The 18,376-nt window shown below is 41.8% G+C and overlaps 2 protein-coding genes across 2 annotated transcripts; one reads left to right on the top strand and one right to left on the bottom strand.

The window, feature by feature from the left end:
- Positions 1-777: 777 nt before the first annotated feature.
- On the top strand, positions 778-7,019 carry LOC146578329 (uncharacterized). Its single transcript, XM_085258617.1, has 7 exons — positions 778-806; positions 1,102-1,130; positions 1,741-1,775; positions 4,825-4,870; positions 5,233-5,334; positions 5,864-6,058; positions 6,294-7,019. The coding sequence occupies exons 2-7, from the start codon at positions 1,118-1,120 to the stop codon at positions 6,626-6,628; spliced, it is 726 nt and encodes a 241-aa protein (XP_085114743.1). The 5' UTR covers positions 778-806; positions 1,102-1,117; the 3' UTR covers positions 6,629-7,019.
- Positions 7,020-13,253: 6,234 nt separating this feature from the next.
- LOC146578328 (nuclear factor 7, brain-like) lies at positions 13,254-15,766 on the bottom strand. Its single transcript, XM_085258493.1, has 2 exons — positions 15,203-15,766; positions 13,254-15,101 (listed from the first exon to the last, which is right to left on the bottom strand). Exon 2 carries the CDS (start codon positions 15,082-15,084, stop codon positions 13,696-13,698), a length of 1,389 nt encoding a protein of 462 aa, XP_085114619.1. The 5' UTR covers positions 15,085-15,101; positions 15,203-15,766; the 3' UTR covers positions 13,254-13,695.
- Between the last annotated feature and the right edge of the window lie 2,610 nt (positions 15,767-18,376).

Here is an 18,376-nt window from a genome sequence, read left to right as displayed (position 1 = left end):
TATACTTTCACTTTCTTAATGACAAAGTGAAAGTATAAAAAGGTACTTCCCAGGTACTTCCCAGAGTCCCTTCTGGGAAGTATCTTACCTGATGTTTTTCTTTCCTGCTACTTTTTGATGCAAACCTCATCTGACCTTTCTCTTACTTAACTTTTGCAATAATTAAAAAAGATAAAACTGAAATATGTATTTAGCTTTTAAAAAGTGAAACTGAAACTGAGTGATGAGACAAAATGATGAGATGTGAATCACAAGATTTTCCTCTTTAATAATAATAGATGATCCCCGTGGGTAAATTACTTTCTTTGAATTTGTTAGGGGCAGCCACTAAGCAGGTGACCGGGGAGCAATGTGTAGGGATGGTGCCTTGCTCAGGGGTATCTCAGCATAGCAGTTAAGTGGATTTGAACCACCGACCACTCTACCTACTGAGCTATCCCTGCCACCTTTGCATTCTTTATAAGTGTTTGCAGGCTATAATTTATCATTACTGATGAACAAAGCAAATAAAAAAATGCTTGTTCACATTATTTATATTTAGTCTTTTTATTGTTTTATCTCTGCAACCAGCAGACTGCTCACTTATTATTTTTCTGCAAAAAGTTGTCAGGTGCTAAAACATAAAGCTCAGGGGAATTAAGAGGATTTCCAAGACACAGGGGGTTGATTTCTTATAAACCACATGCTTTATCATAAAATAATACAGAAAGTGAAAGTGGGCAGGCTACTGTATAAAAGACCAAGTGCTCTCTTTGAGTAGTTTCACTGCATCCTCCTCGCTGCAGCAGTCACAGCAGCAGCACAAGGTAGGAAACCAGACTGATGTTGTTTTATATGTTTTGGTATTTTAATTTCATTTTCCCCTGTCTGGTTGGTTTTGTTTTCTAGTTTGTCTGATGTTTGAGAACATGGGTTACACAGAACAGCTTCTCACTTTTCTTATTTTTTTTATATTTTTGGTTACACTATTAAACCTGATTGTTTAGACTGATGATCTGTCCAAAGTGTAGCCCCTTGTAAAGTATGTTAGGATACACTTAACATAGTGGAGTTTGACATCTGTTACCTGTTGCTTCTGAGTTTTGTCTTTTTTTCCTTCAGGTCTTCAGATTTGATCATGGACCCTAAGAGTAAGGGACAAATTGTTTAATGGCAATATCTAACGGAGTCACTGCAGTGCTTTCATGTTGCTGTTGATGGCATTGATATAATTCTAATGATGATAATAATCATAATACCTGATTTTAATAATAGTGCTGAAACATTATTAATGTGCTCACGTTATGCCTGCTATGCAGAGTCAGTAATATTATTTCACATTTAAATCCCTCACTCTCAACTGTTTCAGACATTATGTTTCTATACACAACACCAGGGGTACCCAGGTCCAGTCCTCGAGAGCCACTGTCCTGCAGCTTTTAGATGCATCCCTACTCCAACACAGCTGAATCAAATGGTCTGATTACGTCTTCAGCATGGCTTCAAGTTTGGCAAAGGCCCGGTAATAAGCCATTCATTTGATTCCAGTGTGTCGGGACAAGGATGCATTTAAAAGCAGCAGTAGCTCTCGAGGACTGGGCATCCCTGAACTACACACACAATCATAGCACAGGATGGAAAAGGCCATACAAATCTCAGCTAACTGATCTTTTCTTTACTTTGTGTGAAATATAATGCAAGTCAAAATAATATAACAATTTTTAACAACACTCTTTGATTTGTTAAATATTTTTTCCTCAGATTCACCTTCAGCTGCTCCAACGCCACAAGTACAGGTTAGCAAACCTCCTTGGTCACTCACATCACAACTAACATAAAACATACACACGCAGAACTCACTTTATAACAGGAGCTATCATGATGGAGCTAAGAAAAACACTTTTTCATTAACTTTAAGAGCAATGTGCAGTACTCTGGCCACAAAAATACAAGGTTAGATAATGGCATGATTTTTGGGTAACACTTTATAATAACTACAATGAGCTATCAAAAATTATTAAGTTATTATAAATTACATAAATCATCATTTTTGTAATCGCACAGTTGTAAATGCTTGCAATGTATGTAATGTAAATGTCTTTAGTGAGTTCACATATAACAATATTTTTGACACAAGTGTTTTCATACTTAATTACTGAATTATGGATTCAACAGAAAGTACAAACCAGTTATTTATAAGCTGTTAATGGTTCATGGCAGCATTCGCAAAGTCTAAGTACATAATTAACATTACATATAAACACAGTATGTAGATGCACATGTATACATACAATATTAATAGAGGTTTTATAAATAATTGTTAATTATTGCCATTCATGGTACAGTTGTTAAGTATTTTATGTGACCTCATCTAAAAGGAGGACTATCTATGATTATAATGATTATAATATGAAGCATTTACACATGAAAATAAAAGACAAGGTGGACATTTAGAATCAAAGCAAGTTTCTGCTATCTTTAAAATACAAAAAGAAAATAGACAAAGTACAAAGTTATGCGGTACATACAGGACGGAAAAATAATAAATATGAAGTTTACAGAAAACAGTAATGAAAGTTGGACGAGAGTTCAAACAATCAGAAATCACAAAGTTTTTCACAGCGCATCAAGAGCAGGTATTTATGTCAAAAACAAGAGTGCCAATTATATTGCATATGTATGTATGTTGACAGAATGCTGGCAATCATGAACAATGAACCCCCCATAACACACTGCACAATCTAAAGAGAAGTTTCAGCAACAGGTTCCTTCAACCTTGCTGTCTGAGGGAATGTTGCAGGAGGTTGTTCCTTCGTTATTAATGTTCTTTGGTCAGGTCCACACATGTGAAACGGAATTATTAAACCTCAGTGCACAGGGTGCATTTTTGTACTCCATGACATATATTTGTAGACGTACTTGTCCTTTTATATTTATATACATGTTTATATTTATATTTATACCTATATCTCTAGATTTATCTATTTATCTTAATCTCCAAAAGTTGACTCTGTTCATCTGGACGTAGCGTTTTGTAGGAGAAACATTTCCGCACTCATCCAAGTGACTTCTTCAGTCTCAGCTTCAGTCTCAGCTGACTGCAAGTTTCCCCAAACCTTATAACCAGTATGTCTGTGAAGGTTCTCAGTCATCCAGGCCATCGTAGACTAAGGAGCTTGGAAAGAAAAGCGTCTGGACTTCTTGAGTTGCTTGAGTTGCAGAAAAGAAGATCAGACACCAGCGAGGGAGGATAAGAAGGACAGACGCAACAACATTGTCATTCCCTATGTAGCCGGTGTATCAGAGAAACTCAGGAGAGTTTTCTCCAAACACGACATCCCAGTGTACTTCAGACCCAGCAACACACTCAGACAGAAACTGGTTCACCCGAAAGGCAAAACTCCTAAACCCAAACTGAACAATGTGGTGTACGCTGTACAGTGCAGCGAGGAATGCCCAGACCTCTACATCGGAGAAACCAAACAGCCACTTCACAAGCGCATGGCACAACATAGAAGAGCCACCTCCACAGGACAAGACTCAGCAGTCCATCTGCATCTTAAGGCTAAAGGACACTCTTTCGAGGATGCCAATGTTCACATTTTGGACAGAGAGGACAGATGGTTTGAAAGAGGAGTGAAAGAAGCCATCTATGTCCACTGTGAGCGACCATCTTTGAACAGAGGCGGGGGTTTACGACACCAACTCTCTGCCATCTATAATCCAGTTTTGAGATCCCTTCCCAGACGCCTTAACGCCCACTCACATCCTGGGCAATCTGACCTCAGGAAATCACATGATAGGGTGGGGCCAGGTTTCACAATGAACACACCCGAAACTCTGGCTGATTGGGACCCACGCCCAGTTTCCCACCTTGGCTCAGGTGATTAAGTAGAAGATCATCAGGGGGTCCTTTGTCCCCCTTTGGGGAAGGGGGGGGGGGAACTCCCACTAGGTTTGGTGCCAACAAAACGCTTGGACACTGCTAGCGCCCACAGAAACGCAAAGCAGGAGATGAAGCATCGCTGAATATGTTTCCAAACCAACTTCATTCTAAGCCAAAGACTATAAATATGAAGAAGCATATCTTCCCTTTGGTTTCACCTGCACAATTGCCGAGGTAGGTCTCCCTGCAGGATTGGTTTTCCCTTCGTCGGGAGCAGCGCTGGGCTCTTCAAATCATGGACAAACAGGATCCCACATTCTTGATATTTAGTTCACAAACACTTCTCATAATGACTAACTACTCCTGACATGTTGGAGATGTTAACTCTTTATACAGTAAAGTTACAGTGGGATACAAATAATATCAGGCTGATCCTGCCACGATTTGTTCCCCCGGTTCAAATCACGGACAAACAGTATCCTACAGTTGTTTATGTTTTTAAGCCCATTTTACACAGAGAGGCATTTTTTGAAAAATATATTGATAGCAATGTTGAATATTATTACACAGGGAAAAAACAACTACATGTAAAATAATTACACCATAACGCCTCTGACTTTCTAAATGGAGGCACAGTAACTGCGTGTGTGTAAGCATGTAAAACCTGAAGATAGTGACAAAATACTGTTAATCTGACTATCTGCCATTCTGCAATTAATCTCATGTAAACAATAACGTGGCGCACAGCGTGACGTGAAAAAATGCTCATACCTGTGACGTTGCGTGACGAACTCTGTATTCCTCGTCCACACGTAAATGCAAAAAACAGGAGTTTTAATTAGTATTCACTTCATTAAAAACAACAAAAATAAAGCTGTCATTCCTTTAAGTGAGTCAAAGCAGCAAATCAACAGTAGTTTGATTTGTAAATAAATCAATTTGTCTGCAATTTCTTCCAGAAGCTGCACAAACACATTAACAATCTTCCAGAAGAATACAGGGAGGGTATGTACCAACTAATTAAAGGGTATTTCTTCTTCGACTTCTTAAACCGTATTGCCATTTCTAAATAAAATTATGCAAAGTTTTCTTCTCTGCCACATGCCCTATTGGTCAGTATGTTCTGAATCATTTCATGCCATATATTAATCTGCTCATTTTGTCGTGTAACTGTCACACTGTAAGAATTTGTTAATGAATTTCTGACACAGAAAACCTTCGCTTTCCAAAGCTCCATCAGTAATGCCTCCTGGTATACCTTGGACAAACAATTGGAAACGAAAACTAAATACTTTTCTACTTTTCAGCTGAAGCAGCTAAAAACCATTCACAGTGAAGCAGCCTGAAACTCTCATTTATCTTTTCAGCTGCTAAAACATTGTTGGTGGCCTATCAAAAACGCCATGAGGATGATAAAATCAACAAATTCTTCAAATGCTTCGTTGATTTCGTGACACACCCTCATACAGGTATGTGCATAAATACCTGTATGAATTATATAAATTTCACCTTTTCATTATACAATTTCAGGCCAAAATGGTATGATAAAATAGCATTTATCAGATTTCTTATATCTTTAATAAAAGAGAGCTACTAAAATGATTTCATTTGTTTTTTGATAAATACATTTAAATATTCTTGTAAATGCAGTGGTTATACATTTACCCTCTGAACTTGTTTAGATGACTTTCATAAATATTCTCTACATGACACTGAAAGTTGTACAAAATAATTAAATAATTGGTAGATTAACGGTGCTTCCAGAGTATTTTCCATGGGAGGGACAAAGAAGAGTTTCAACCTCTTGCCAATTCCCCCTTTTTTAACAAATCACACCACATTGTGTACCACAGTATGCATTACTTCATTACACGGTAAATACAACCTCGTTTCTTATCAAGAAGACAAAATTTGCCATCTGAGTGAGCGTCCAATCAAAGTAAAAAAAAGTTTTAAAGCTTTTCTGTTAAGTTTTTCCTCTTTTCAAAATGTGTGCAGATGCAGTAAAGTTCTACAGTTACTGTACAGCTGAGACCTTCGGGGCAGACAAAGATGTGCTGTACCAAGTAAATTTGTCTCAACAGCTACTGGTGGAGAGCATAGACCTACAGGAATGCAACACTGTCATTGTTTTCTGCCCAATCAACTCTCGTGTTCGGTCAGATGTGGAGGCAGCCATGGCTAAAGCACCAGGTATCATAAAGCTTGGTCACAATAATATAAAGTATGTTCAGTTTTTTATAGTTTTATAGTTTCTCTTTTACTTTACTCACTATCAATATACATATGAATATTTTAATTCAGTTTTCAAGATAATCATGGAAACATCTTTTCTTATGGTTTCAGCCCTCTAACCATCCAAAACAGTAACAATGCAATGGCTTTTTATTTGATTATATTTATTTAGGGATGTTTCTGCTGTGTGCAGGTAATAAAGACATCATCCTGGTTGTGATGCACCATACCCGAAAGACAAACTACTCAACAAGTGGGACAGGATGGTCTCAGATATTTCCAAATGTAATCCTGCATGTTGATGTTCTCTTTCATGAGACTGAGAGAGGATTACTGAGATGTCAGAAGAATGCACAGGCAGTCTGTCAGATACAACAAGGATTACAGAAACACAATGATATTAGTGAACCAACCAACACTGTGGGAGCACAGGGTCCTTTGGCCCCGTCCCAAAGTGAGAGTTTGCCTGTTCCACAGAGGCAGGGACCTAATGTCCCACATAATCAAAATCCATGTTTGATTATGTAGTAAGACAGCTGGTGACACTGACAATGACAAAGACTGTTTAGCTGAGAATAGTTTTAGCTGAGATTTACACTTTGCATGAAAAAAGGATAAACCTAAATAGTCTAAATGAACAACATAATGCTTATTACAATGTTGAGTCTTTACAATATGAGATTTAATGTTACAATTAAATAAATGAAAATGCTCATACTGTTCATGTCAAAATGAAATAAAGTCTTGTGATGAGTCCTCAGTTTCCTTTGTGGTAACACTTTATTGTAGCATGCCTATTTTGCATTTGTATGCTGTCTATACAAAAGATTGCATGATGTACACAGCTCTAACAACTTAACAAATGGTCTTTGTATACAATATGTGTACGAAAACATGAATGATAATGAAACAAAAGTCTATATGAACATCAAGGAATCCATTAAATGTTATTGATTTTGTTTGTCAATAAATTCTTTGATGTTGAATTCAGGCCCAGGGCCCAAATTATTGTGATACAGAAAATTTAGCTTTTTCTTCCCAGTGTGCCTGAATGTCAAACCTTTTAAGATTTATATCTATAAATATATACAAAACACAAAAATATCCATGAATTTTTTCATTCAGGAGCATTTTGAAACTGAACCTGCCTGGATGCCATCTTGTCTGACTAAGCTGACAGACTACAAACTGAGGAAGGCGGAATCCCAGGAATGAACTAAAGAAACTCCAAACTCTGAAATTTTCAAGAGCCATTTCCTGCATTATCAGTCATTATGGATAATTTGTTTAAGGTGTTTACACTCATTTGTGAAGCTCTGTGAAATATTGTTTTTGTAAGTGTCACGGAAAAGACTTATGTAGGTTAAAAAGAAGGTTAATTGTTGGTTCCAGCAGTTAAAATGTTTTTGCTTGTACATTTCTGTGCACAATATTGTAAAGGTGTGTCTAATCTTGTGTATAATGTAGAGATAAGGGAAATATTTTACTGCTATTTTTCATAATCATTATCATTACCATTGCATTAATAATACAGTCTACAGTATAGATATTGCATTCAGATGTTTAAACATATTGGCACCCAATTAGCCTTTATTGCAGTTGCAGTTATAACCACTTTAAACTGTTGAGTTTAATTTATAATCCTAAATGCTTTTTATAATCTTAAATGTTTATATGCTGATTATGTTGGTTTGTATGGGAGAGGCCCAGACGTCAGTGTGAAAGACTAGGTTGCAGGCTGACAGGAAACGCATGCTTTTGCAGAGCGTGCTTGCGAAAGTGAAACTAAGAGAGAGTAAGTGTAACTTATTTTGAGGAGCTGTTTGGATGATGCTATTTGAATAATCAGGTTATTCATTATTATCTTTTATTCATTTATATCTTTTGATTAAGCTTTCAGTAGTGGCATTTAATTAAAGCAGTTACATACTTAGATTTATTATCAGGTGTGTTTCCCATATGAGAGTGGCCTCTGTCTGCTGAGAGGTGAGACAGTGCAGTTGAGGTCGTGACATACACACATGCAGAGTAGGTGAACTTAGGTCTAGGTAAGAGTTCAGACATATTTTGCTTGTAGCTGCATTTTGTGCTGGCATACGTGACAGTTTGTTGTAGGACGTGCTGCTGATGTTCCAGACAATAAGCGAGAGTCAGAAGATGAACAGGAAGCACCTGGCTTGTAGGCGAGGAGAATGTTCTTTTCAAACTGTGCCAAAAGTTGTCAATAGAACATTTGTGGTTTTGAGACTTATGCATATATTGTATCTGCTTTGACGCATGAGGGGGCGTCACAAATAATACCTTGATGATACAAAACAACTGCGGGTGTATTTTTGGGCGGAGATCTACAGCTGATGTTTTGCAGTGTACATCTCCCCACGTGTGTTCATTAAAAATCATCGTTTGACTTAAACCGGCCAGACCAGTATTGTTATTTGGATTCCTCCTGTATCCCTCCTCAATATTTGAACCTTAACAATAATAAATGTTTATCTAGTTGTCACCCTTTTTAACTGAGTAGTCCAAAATCAGTCAAATCCACAGTAATCTGTCATACAAAGTCAAGAAAAAAACAATATTTGAGAATCTACTCTCGTTGGGTTCAGTTAGGATCGTAAGGAGACTGGCAGTGGTAACTCAACTTAAAGAAGGAATATCCCTCCACTCAGAATGAGACACTGACAACAACTTAAAGGGAGAAAAGTGATTTGAGTGTATTCAACATTTAAATGCTCCAAAACATAGACATGAACAAAACATTTAGACCATTTCAACCATGTAAATCTCAACAATGTACAATATATCACTTAAAGTGTCCATAAATGTATCAGGTAGGCTGTCCATTTCAGTTCAGTGCACTTAGTATTCAGTGTTCTTAGTAAGTGTTAATTGTCTTTAGTCACAGTTTTGCTTTTTGATGCATCAGTTTTTTGTGTTAAGTAGAATCAGATCTGACCCAAAAAAAAGAAAAAAAGTAACAACATAAAGTGTCCTGAGATCTCAGAAAAAACGTTAATCCAAAAAAAAAAATTGCAAATCGTTGTATCCTACCACCCTCCAAGGAAACAGGTGGCCTTCAGATTGAGAACATCCTTTCTAGGCACCTCCACTGGCATCCAGTCCTTAGATGGCACCGCTCGGTCCTTGCAGCAGATTCCTACCACGTAAAAAAAACCAGCCTGCACACAACGTGCAGTGCAATCACTCACTTGTAAAATAAAACGTGTTTCTCTAGTGTTATCCCTTTTTTTTCCCCCCTCACACATCACACATCTATACAGTTCTTATTGGCCAATAACAATTTATCAACAACAAAAATACATTTCAATGCAAATCATGAAGCATGAAAAGTGTCTCCGTGGTGTGTTAGCTAAAACTTCACATGTAAGCGCATTAGCCCAGGGAGCACATGTGGGTACGCTAGCATACTTTCCACAGGCTAACACAGCTAAGCAATCGTTAGCAGGTTCTAAGACAAATATCACATTTCCGACAAGCATTGTATCCTGACTGGTTTTATGCCCAGAAACTAGACTATGAATCACAACTTAAACTGCAACTGTGAGACTCACAGGGATATTCTTCATAGAAACATTAATTCCGTAGCGCAACACGTTACAAGACTGAATATCCACACAGCTTTGCGCATCTAGCTCCGTGCAGGCGGATGCAGTGAAAGAAAGTCACCACGCACGCGCTATGGTGCATTCACGGTACATGGGAAAACTCAGCATTTAACAAAACAGTAAAACTTCAAATTAGGATAAAAAACAGAATACAATTGGCAATAAAATAACCATGAGTTACATTGTCACAAAGAACAAGGTTTTGTTGCACCACTATTATCACGAGGTTTGGGCGTGATAATATAGGCTGTGAGGCCCACTTTTAATAATCACGCTAAGGACTTCAGCGAGCTATCTGCAAAAGCCTGGTTAGTTTACCAACACTACAAGGTATTTGGCATAATTGTAGTGTAATATTGTGAAAATTTGTAATGTATGGTGTTCTAATTATTTTATGTTTATGTCTCCGTGAATCGCTACCTTATCGTGGTGGAGGGGTTTGTGTGTCCCAGGGATCCCAGGGGCTATGTTGTCTGGGGGCTTTTGCCCCCTGCTAGGGTTTCCCATGGGAAATTGGTCCTGGGTGAGGGACCAGACAAAGAGCGATTCAGAAGACCCTAATGAAGAGAACATCGAGGGAACAGTTTACCCTGCCCGGGATAGGGTTACCGGGGGCCCGCCCTGGAGTCAGGCCCGGGGAGGGTGCCCGAGGGCGAGCGTCTGGTGGCCGGGCCTTAGTCCATGGGGACCGGCCGGGCACAGCCCGAAGAGGAGACAAGGGCCCATCCTCCCGCAGGCCCACCACCCGCAGGAGTGCCATAGGGGTCGGGTGCATTGTGTGCCGGGTGGCGGCCAGGAGCAGAGGCCCTGGCGGACTGATCCCCGGCTGCCAAGACTGGCAATAGGGACATGGAATGTCACCTCTCTGGTGGGGAAGGAGCCTGAGTTAGTGTGTGAGGTTGAGAGGTACCAGCTAGATATAGTCGGGCTCACCTCTACGCATGGCTTGGGCTCTGGAACCAGTCTCCTGGAGAGGGGCTGGACTCTGTCTAAGTCTGGAGTTGCCCCTGGTGACAGACGGCGGGCTGGGGTGGGTATTTTAATATGCACTCGGCTTGCTGCCGGTATGTTGGGGTTTTTCCCGGTGGATGAGAGGGTTTGTTCCCTGCGCCTTAGGGTCGGGGAAAAGGTCCCGACTGTCATCTGCGCTTATGCGCCGAGTGGCAGTTCAGAGTACCCAGCCTTCTTAGAGTCCGTGGGCCGGGGGGGTGCTGGAAGGTGCTCCACCTTTAGACTCTGTTGTCCTGCTGGGAGACTTCAATGCTCACGTGGGTAACGACAGCGAGACCTGTAGGGGCGTGATTGGGAGGAGCGGCCTCCCTGATCTGAACCCGAGCGATGCTTTGTTATTGGACTTCTGTGCTAATCACAGTTTGGCCATAACGAACACCCTGTTCGAACACAAGAGTGTCCATAAGTGCACGTGGCACCAGGACACTCTAGGCCGCAGATCGATGATCGATTTTGTAATCGTATCACCAGACCTGCGACCACATGTTCTGGACACTCAGGTAAAGAGAGGGGCTGAGCTGTCAACTGATCACCACCTGGTGGTGAGTTGGATCAGGTGGCGGGCAGGACGCTGGACAGACCCGGTGCACCTAAACGCGTAGTGAGGGTGTGCTGGGAACGTCTAGCAGAGGCCCCATTCCACGAGATCTTCAACGCACACCTCCGGCAGAGCTTCAACAGCATTCCCAGGGAGACTGGGGACACTGAGTCCGAAAGGACTATGTTCAGTATCTCCATTGCTGAAGCTGCTGCATTGAGCTGCGGCCGCAAGGTGGCTGGTGCCTGCCGTGGTGGTAACCCCGAACCAAATGGTGGACACCAGAGGTGAAAGGAGCCACCAGGCTGAAGAAGGAGTCCTATCGGGCTTGGTTAGCCTGTGGGACTCCGGAGGCAGCCGACAGGTATCGACAGGCCAAGCGGAATGCAGCTGAGGCAGTGGCTGAAGCAAAAACTAGGGTGTGGGAGGAGTATGGAGAGGCCATGGAAAAAGACTTTCGGACTGCCTCGAAGAGATTCTGGCAAACCGTCAGGCGTCTCAGGAGGGGAAAGCGGTGCTCTACCTACACTGTGTATAGTGCTGGCAGAGCGCTGCTGACGTCAACTGAAAAATAGTCAGGAGGTGGAAGGAATACTTCAAGGACCTCCTGAATCCCACTGACACGTCTTCCGAGGAGGAAGCAGAGTCTGGGGATGAGTGGAATGATCTGCCAATTTCTAGGGGGCGAGGTCACTGAGGCAGTTAAACAACTCCTTGGTGGCAGAGCCCCTGGTGTTGATGAGGTCCGCCCCGAGTTCCTGAAGGCTCTGGACGTTGTAGGGCTATCCTGGTTGACACGCCTCTACAATGTTGCATGGAGATCAGGGGCACACTCCTCAGCCTCCCTGGGAAAGTCTATGCCAGGGTGCTGGCATAGACTTTCCCAGATTTTCAAGATAAAACAGGACACATATTGAAACGCAAACCTGACACATGAACTTAACAAAAGACATCCAGGCATGAAACACATGAAGGGCAAGAGAGACTTAACAGAGGGGTTGAAAAGACAAGGGCAGACTAATAAGCAAATGAACAAAGAAAACCTAATGAGCTTAACCATACACTATGTGGGCGATCGTGGCTCAAGAGTTGGGAGTTCGCCTTGTAATCGGAAGGTTGCCGGTTCGAGCCTCGGCTTGGATAGTCTCAGTCGTTGTGTCCTTGGGCAAGACACTTCACCCGTTGCCTACTGGTGGTGGTCAGAGGGCCCGGTGGCGCCAGTGTCCGGCAGCCTCGCCTCTGTCAGTGCGCCCCAGGGTGGCTGTGGCTACAATGTAGCTTGCCATCACCAGTGTGTGAATGGGTGGATGACTGGATATGTAAAGCGCTTTGGGGTCCTTAGGGACTAGTAAAGCGCTATATAAATACAGGCCATTTACCATTTACTATAAACATCAAAATAAACTAAAACTCAAAACGCTGGGTCATAAGACCCAAGATCGTGACACTTTGAGGTGTGTGTGTGATCATCATCTGCAGCTTTGATCCACTGTGCTGTTGCTCTCTCTCCTTACATTCACATATAGGAGCTCAGGACAAACAAGGCAGGCAGTGCAGACATGACTTCAGATATATAAAAGTGAAGGCCGTCTCTCTGATGATGTCACAGAGCAGTCATTCTGTCCAATAAAGGATCTCAGATCAGCTGCTGCCATCTTGTGGCCACAGTTGGTTACTGTCTCTGAAAGTTGTCTCATGTTTCCTGTTGTCCTGCTAACAAAGGCTGGAGCTCATCATGCTGAGAGGGCAGCAGCATTTTGTGGCTCTTCACACATGTTCATTATATTCTGATGATCCTGGATGGAGACAAACTACAGATAAGTGTGTTCAGCCCAACTAGTTTATCTCATTACAGCAGTTTGATGTTTCCCTTTGAATCCCCCTGAAGATCCTGACAGTGAAGCACGTACATAATACTCCAGCCTTTCAACTCTGAGCTTATTTAGTTCTATTAATACACTGAAATCTCATTTGTGTCATGAAGAAAGTCTTTAATCAAACAGAATTCAAAGATCAGAAACATTTCATATATGGAGTTAAACATGAATCATTGTTTCAACAACATATTTATTGTTGTCATAAACAGACAAGAAGACAACAACAAACTGCTCCTCCCATTCAACACATGTCAGTCCATATCCCAGCAAACTAAATCATCTCCATTTACACATCAAATAGAAACATGAATCACTTGTAATGATTAGAAACTTGATAGAATTTCAAATCTAGTTTGGGGAGTCATTCAGTGAGAAACAGTGAAATGATTTTCCATGTGAGAAGGTGGACAGAAGAAACAGAAAGAAACAGTGAGAACTAAAAGAGAAACAAAGAGCTTTGGAACAACGAGGCAGCAGGAGGACAGCTGCAGTTTAACAGCTTCAACTCACTGACAGGAAACAACATTAGAAACATCATCATCCTCAACTCATCTGCTGCACTGACACTGACACCTTCAACGGCAACACCTTCACTGTATCATCAGTGTTAATGTATGGAAACATCCTGTGAGTGAAAGTGTGTGTGAAGGAATGTATGCGTGTGTTAGTATCAGGATCAGAGAACGACAGCTTTCCTCTGTTCCAGTCCAGATTCACTCTGATCCTCTGGAGCTTCTTCTCTACTGAGAGATCAGTGAGAGGAGCTGATGGCGAGTGTGTGTAGTACGTACCTAAACTGCACCCTATTACCCATAATCCAGACTGTATGTCTCCCTTCCTCTGCACAGACTCTGCTAACACACCGAGTCCCCACCATGTACTCTCTCCAACATCAACATCCCAGCTGTGAGTCCCTGAGTTAAAGCCCTCAGAGCCCAGAACTGAGAAGATTAATCCATTTAACCTCTCTGGATTATCAGGAAGCTGCTGCTTCTCTCCTTCTCTCACACTGGTCAGATCTTCAGACAGGATGAGGTTTGGATCAGCAGTGTTTGGGTCCAGAATGACAGGAGTGTAGGAGACCACGTCCTTCATGTTGTTCCAAATGTTGAAGGTCAGGTTGCCCAGGTGTTTGGCCTGGTCTATCAGAGCTCCTGAGGGCAGCTGTGGATCATCCAGCAGGAGGCAGCGCTGGACTCTTTCCACTGCAGCCTTGTAGTTGTGCAGGAATGAGACATCTTCAGCTCTCAGCTCCTCCTCTGTGGCTCTGACTGTGTCTGAAAGAGCTGCTATCTCTCTGCTCAGAGCCTCCATCTTCTCCTTCATCATCCCACTCTTCTGCTCCTCTTCCTCCCTCAGTGCAGCCAGCCTGGCCTCCTCTTCCTCTGCGAGAAACTGGTGAAGCTTCTTAAACTGCTCCTTAATCTGCCTCTCTGTGTGTCGGGCCTGGACCTTAATGTGTTCTGCTGTTTGATCAAACTTCACTTGAACTTCTTCACAAACCTTTAACTTCTTCTTTAAGGGCTCCAGAGTTTCCTGAAGTTCCTTCTTGTGTTGTTGTGCAGCTTCATCGATGGGTCTGAATCTGTGATTGGTGTGATTTTCTGAGTCTCTGCAGACGAGACACACTGGCTGCTGATGGTCCAGACAGTAGAGTCTGAGTTTCTCACAGTGCAGACTGCAGAGAGCCTCTGAAGCTCTCTGATCTCTCTCCTGTAAGAACGACTCACACAGGTTCTTTAAAGCTCGGTTTAAAGGTGGTTCATAAACTGATATTTCCTTACAAACTGGACACTCGTGTGTTGGTCTCTCTCTCCACCATCTCTTCAAACAGTGTTCACAGAAGCTGTGGCTACATGACAGAAGAACAGGATCTCTGAAGACCTCCTGACAGACCGGACAGCAGAGATCCACCTCTGATCTGGAAGCCATTGAGTCTGTGAGTGAAACTGAAAACAGCAGACAGGAAGTACAGTCAGTCCTGGCTCCCCTCCCTCCTCTACCACCTTCACTGAAACTTACTTTGAGTCGTGTTTTTGCTCAAACTCACATTCAGTGTGTGGAGCGTCAGCAGCTTGAAGCAGCAGTGTTGGAGTTTTCCACGTTTCTCTCCTGTAGCTGGACTCACTCAGAGGAAGCTGCTAGTTTGGTCTGAGCTCAGTATGATCGTCTGTGCGTCTCTCTGCACTGATGAAGAAGAACATCCTGTTTCCTGGTTTGTTGCATGTAAGTGACGTGAGGGATCGAGCTTCTTTCCACTTCCTGTTATAAATGTGTGAGTATGACAGCAGAGTGCAGATGTTCACTGCAAGTCAGGAAACAAAATCTTTTTTGAATCTCATACAATAAAGTGTGACTTAGCTGTTTGGCAGTTTTTATTTTAGACTGTTCTGGTTATTTGTCAGGTCCCCTTTAGTTGGAGTGTAGTGCTGTCACACAAATACAGGTGATGTTAAGGTGGATTTAATTTGTTGCAGATTTTGGGTCCTCTCACTGAAGTGCTAGCAGTTATTGTAACAGCATCAACATCAAATTCTGTCTGACACAAACAACGGCTCAAGATGGAGTTTAACCTTTGAGTTTAAGTCCTTGTCTTTATTCCCTCAATTTGACTTTCACTAATTCATAGACGATTTCAGTCAGAAATGTTGTTTATTACCGTTAAATAATATTAAAAATTCCTGCTGTGAATCGCTACCATATCGTGGTGGAGAGGTTTGTGTGTCCCAGGGATCCAAGAGGCTATTTTGTCCATGGGCTAGAGTTGCCCCTGGTGAGATGTGACGAGTTGGGGTGGGTATTCTAGTATCCCTCAGCTTGCTGCCTGTATATTTGGGTTTCTCCCAGTGGAGGGGAGGATTTGTTGCTTGCTCCTTCTGGTCGGGCGGGTCCTGACTGTCGTCTGCGCTTATGCGCCGAGTTGTGCTTCAGAGTACCCAGCTTTCTTGGAGTCCCTAGGCGGGACTCCAAGAAAGCTGGAGGCCACACATAATAGAGGACACACTCTTGACCTACTGATCTCCAAGGGCCTGAGCATTTCAAAGGTTACTGTGTCTGATGTGGGCGTGTCTGATCATTACTGTGTTTTCTTTGAAAGTAAAATCTCAGTCCACACAAATATATCAACAACAGTGATCACAAAACGGTGTATAATTGAACACAGTAGTGCAATTTTTAACCAGGTCTTCCCATTAACACCTGACCTGTCCAGAGGGTCAGTCAATGAGCTCGTCAATAGCTTCAATGCTAACATGTTAAATGTAATGGACACTATTGCTCCCATTAAGGTGAAGGTTATCTCTGGAAGGAAAAAGTCTCCATGGAGAAACTCCACACTGGTAAAAAATGAAAAAAGAGAGTGTAGGAAAGCTGAGCGCAGATGGAGAAAAACAAACCTCCAGGTTCACTATGACATCTATAAAGAGAAACTTCACAATTATAATTTACAACTGAGGAGTGCAAGGAGGTCCTACTTCTCTGACATCATCACTAAAAACAGCCATAATGCTCGGGTCTTATTTTCTACAGTTGACAGGCTAACAAACCCTTTTGTGTCAGTGGCAGCTGAACTTCATTCGACCATGGCCTGCAATGACTTTGCCAAATTCTTCACAGAAAAAATCCAAAAAATTAGACAAGCAATTGGTACATCAACAGCAGATCCAGGATATGTACTGTGTCCACCAAAAAACTGTTTAAACACCATGAAACAGTTTCACCCGATTAACAGCAAAGACCTGGAGGACATCTAAGGTCAACTGAACTCCTGCTCCTGCTGTTTAGATGTCCTGCCAACAAGTTTTTTCAAAAAGGTCTCAAAGACTTTAGAGTCAGACCTGTTACAGATCGTCAACTTTTCTTTATTATCAGGTGTGTTTCCAGAATCACTAAAAACTGCTGTAATAAAACCTATACTAAAAAAGGACAATCTTGACAAGACACAAATGAACAACTACAGGCCGATCTCAAATCTCCCATTTTTAAGTAAGATCATTGAAAAAGCAGTTTCTCAACAGCTCAGTTACTTCTTAAAACAGAATAACTACTACGATGCCTTCCAGTCAGGTTTTAGACAGAACCACAGCACTGAAACCGCTCTGACCAAAGTGTTTAATGACATATGTCTGAATACAGAACGTGAAAAAATGTCAGTCCTAGTTTTACTGGATCTCAATGCAGCATTTGATACAGTTGACCACAACATATTACTCAAACGACTAGAGAACTGGACAGGTCTTTCAGGAACTGTACTAAACTGGTTCAAGACATACTTAGAAAACAGGAAATACTTTGTATCAATAGGTAACTTCACATCCGAGCAGACAAGTATCACATGTGGAGTTCCCCAAGGTTCCATCTTGGGACCCCTTCTGTTTAACATTTACATGCTCCCACTGGCACAGATTATAAAGAACAACAAAATAAACTATCATAGCTATGCAGATGACACACAAATATATATCACAATGTCACCAGGAGACCAAGGCCCTGTACAGGCTCTTGGTAAATGCATTGAGGAAATCAATGACTGGTTGTGCCACAATTTTCTCCAGCTAAACAAAAACAAAACTGAGGTAATAGTCTTTGGCGCCAAAGAAAAACGATTACAGGTCACCAGAGAATTTCAATCTATACATCTAAAAACCACAAACCAGGCGAGAAATTTGGGTGTAGTGATGGATGCAGACCTAAACTTAGAAAAACACATTAAGACAATAACAAAGTCAGCTTACTATCACCTCAAGAATATTTCAAGGATAAAAGATCTGATGTCTCAACAGGACCTGGAAAAACTAGTCCATGCATTCATCTTTAGTAGGCTTGATTACTGTAACAGCATCTTTACAGGTCTACCTAAAAAATCAGTCAGACATCTACAGCTCATTCAGAACTCTGCTGCTCGAGTCCTCACTAAGACCAAAAAAGTGGACCACATCAGTCCAGCTCTGAGGTCTTTACACTGGCTGCCTGTCCGTCAGAGGATAGACTTTAAAGTTCTAATGCTGGCCTATAAAGCTCTGAATGGTTTAGGACCAAAATACATCAGTGACCTCCTGACCCAGTATGAACCTTCCAGATCCCTCAGGTCATCTGGATCCGGTCTTTTATCAGTTCCCAGAGTCAGAACCAGACACGGAGAAGCTGCATTCAGCTTTTATGCTCCTTATATCTGGAAGATGGCGGCGCGCACAGACGCAGCGGCCCGGAGCTCCTACACTTTTGC

This window comes from Mchenga conophoros, linkage group LG3 (assembly GCF_057382185.1).
Source record: "Mchenga conophoros isolate Kocher_MC1m ecotype Shallow Benthic linkage group LG3, M_conophoros_male_GT1.1, whole genome shotgun sequence".
NCBI classification, from domain to species: domain Eukaryota; kingdom Metazoa; phylum Chordata; class Actinopteri; order Cichliformes; family Cichlidae; genus Mchenga; species Mchenga conophoros.
The sequence above is the reverse complement of the archived record's forward strand: the minus strand, read 5'-3'. Positions and strand labels throughout refer to the sequence as shown.

What these genes read in the sequence shown, in the direction of transcription:
- LOC146578329 (XM_085258617.1), top strand. An exon ending in TCCAGAAGAATACAGGGAGG is followed by an intron (nt 4,871 to 5,232) that starts GTATGTACCAAC and finishes TTATCTTTTCAG; the next exon opens with CTGCTAAAACATTGTTGGTG. An exon ending in AGCCATGGCTAAAGCACCAG is followed by an intron (nt 6,059 to 6,293) that starts GTATCATAAAGC and finishes TGCTGTGTGCAG; the next exon opens with GTAATAAAGACATCATCCTG.
- LOC146578328 (XM_085258493.1), bottom strand. Translation starts at nt 15,084, where the DNA reads ATGGCTTCCAGATCAGAGGTGGATCTCTGCTGTCCGGTCTGTCAGGAG.